The following is a 792-nucleotide window of genomic DNA, read 5'->3' on the forward strand; positions in this document are numbered from 1 at the left end:
CATGATAAATATCCCTCTTTGCCCGCTGAACGGGGTTCTCATGGATTTGGGTCATCAGGCATTGATTCAGCTTTTCTTTCCTTGTCTCTTGATGATCGGCCAATGATGACTTTATGGATTGAGGGCCGTAAATTTGTAGGCCTTGTAGATACTGGCGCTGATCGTAGTATTATTACCCAACAAGATTGGCCAAAAGCATGGCCCCTTCAACAGTCTTCACAAACTCTACAAGGTTTGGGATATGCTAAAACACCTAATCTTAGTTTAAAATTGTTGACTTGGAAATTTGAGAAGCATAGTGGTTGTTTTCAGCCTTTTGTAGTAGATGGATTGCCTTTTAATTTGTGGGGTCGAAATGTTCAATCTCAAATGAAGTTGACATTGACCAATGACTATTCTGAAGCAGCCCAGAAAATAATGCTGAAGCAAGGTTATGTTCCCGACAGAGGCCTAGGCCGGCGGTTACAAGGTATACAATCCCCTTTGGAATTGATTCAAAAAAGAGACCGGGCAGGCTTGGGTTTTTCTTAAGGGCCACTGAGTCTATGATTCCTATTACTTGGATGACTTTTGACCCTGTTTGGGTTCCTCAGTGGCCTTTATCCCGAGAAAAGTTATTGGCAGCCACACAATTGGTTACAGAACAGATACATTTGGGACATTTAGAGGAGTCTACTTCCCCTTGGAATACCCCTATTTTTGTAATTAAGAAAAAATCTGGTAAATGGCGATTACTGCATGATTTGCGCGCCATCAATCAGCAGATGCAATTAATGGGACCTATTCAGCGTG

General features: G+C 42.0%; 1 protein-coding gene across 1 annotated transcript; it reads left to right on the plus strand.

Annotated features, from left to right (window-relative positions):
* Positions 1–102: 102 nt before the first annotated feature.
* LOC113617211 (endogenous retrovirus group K member 10 Pro protein-like) lies at positions 103–531 on the plus strand. The gene has a single exon (XM_027100469.1). The coding sequence runs from the start codon at positions 103–105 to the stop codon at positions 529–531; it is 429 nt and encodes a 142-aa protein (XP_026956270.1).
* The last annotated feature ends 261 nt before the right edge of the window (positions 532–792 follow it).

Source organism: Aethalodelphis obliquidens, unplaced genomic scaffold, assembly GCF_003676395.1.
Source record: "Aethalodelphis obliquidens isolate GAN/ISIS:26980383/991018 unplaced genomic scaffold, ASM367639v1 scaffold2890, whole genome shotgun sequence".
Taxonomy (NCBI): Eukaryota; Metazoa; Chordata; class Mammalia; order Artiodactyla; family Delphinidae; genus Aethalodelphis; species Aethalodelphis obliquidens.

Excerpts from the sequence above, each read along its gene's own strand:
- LOC113617211 (XM_027100469.1), top strand. The coding sequence starts at position 103 with ATGATGACTTTATGGATTGAGGGCCGTAAATTTGTAGGCCTTGTAGAT.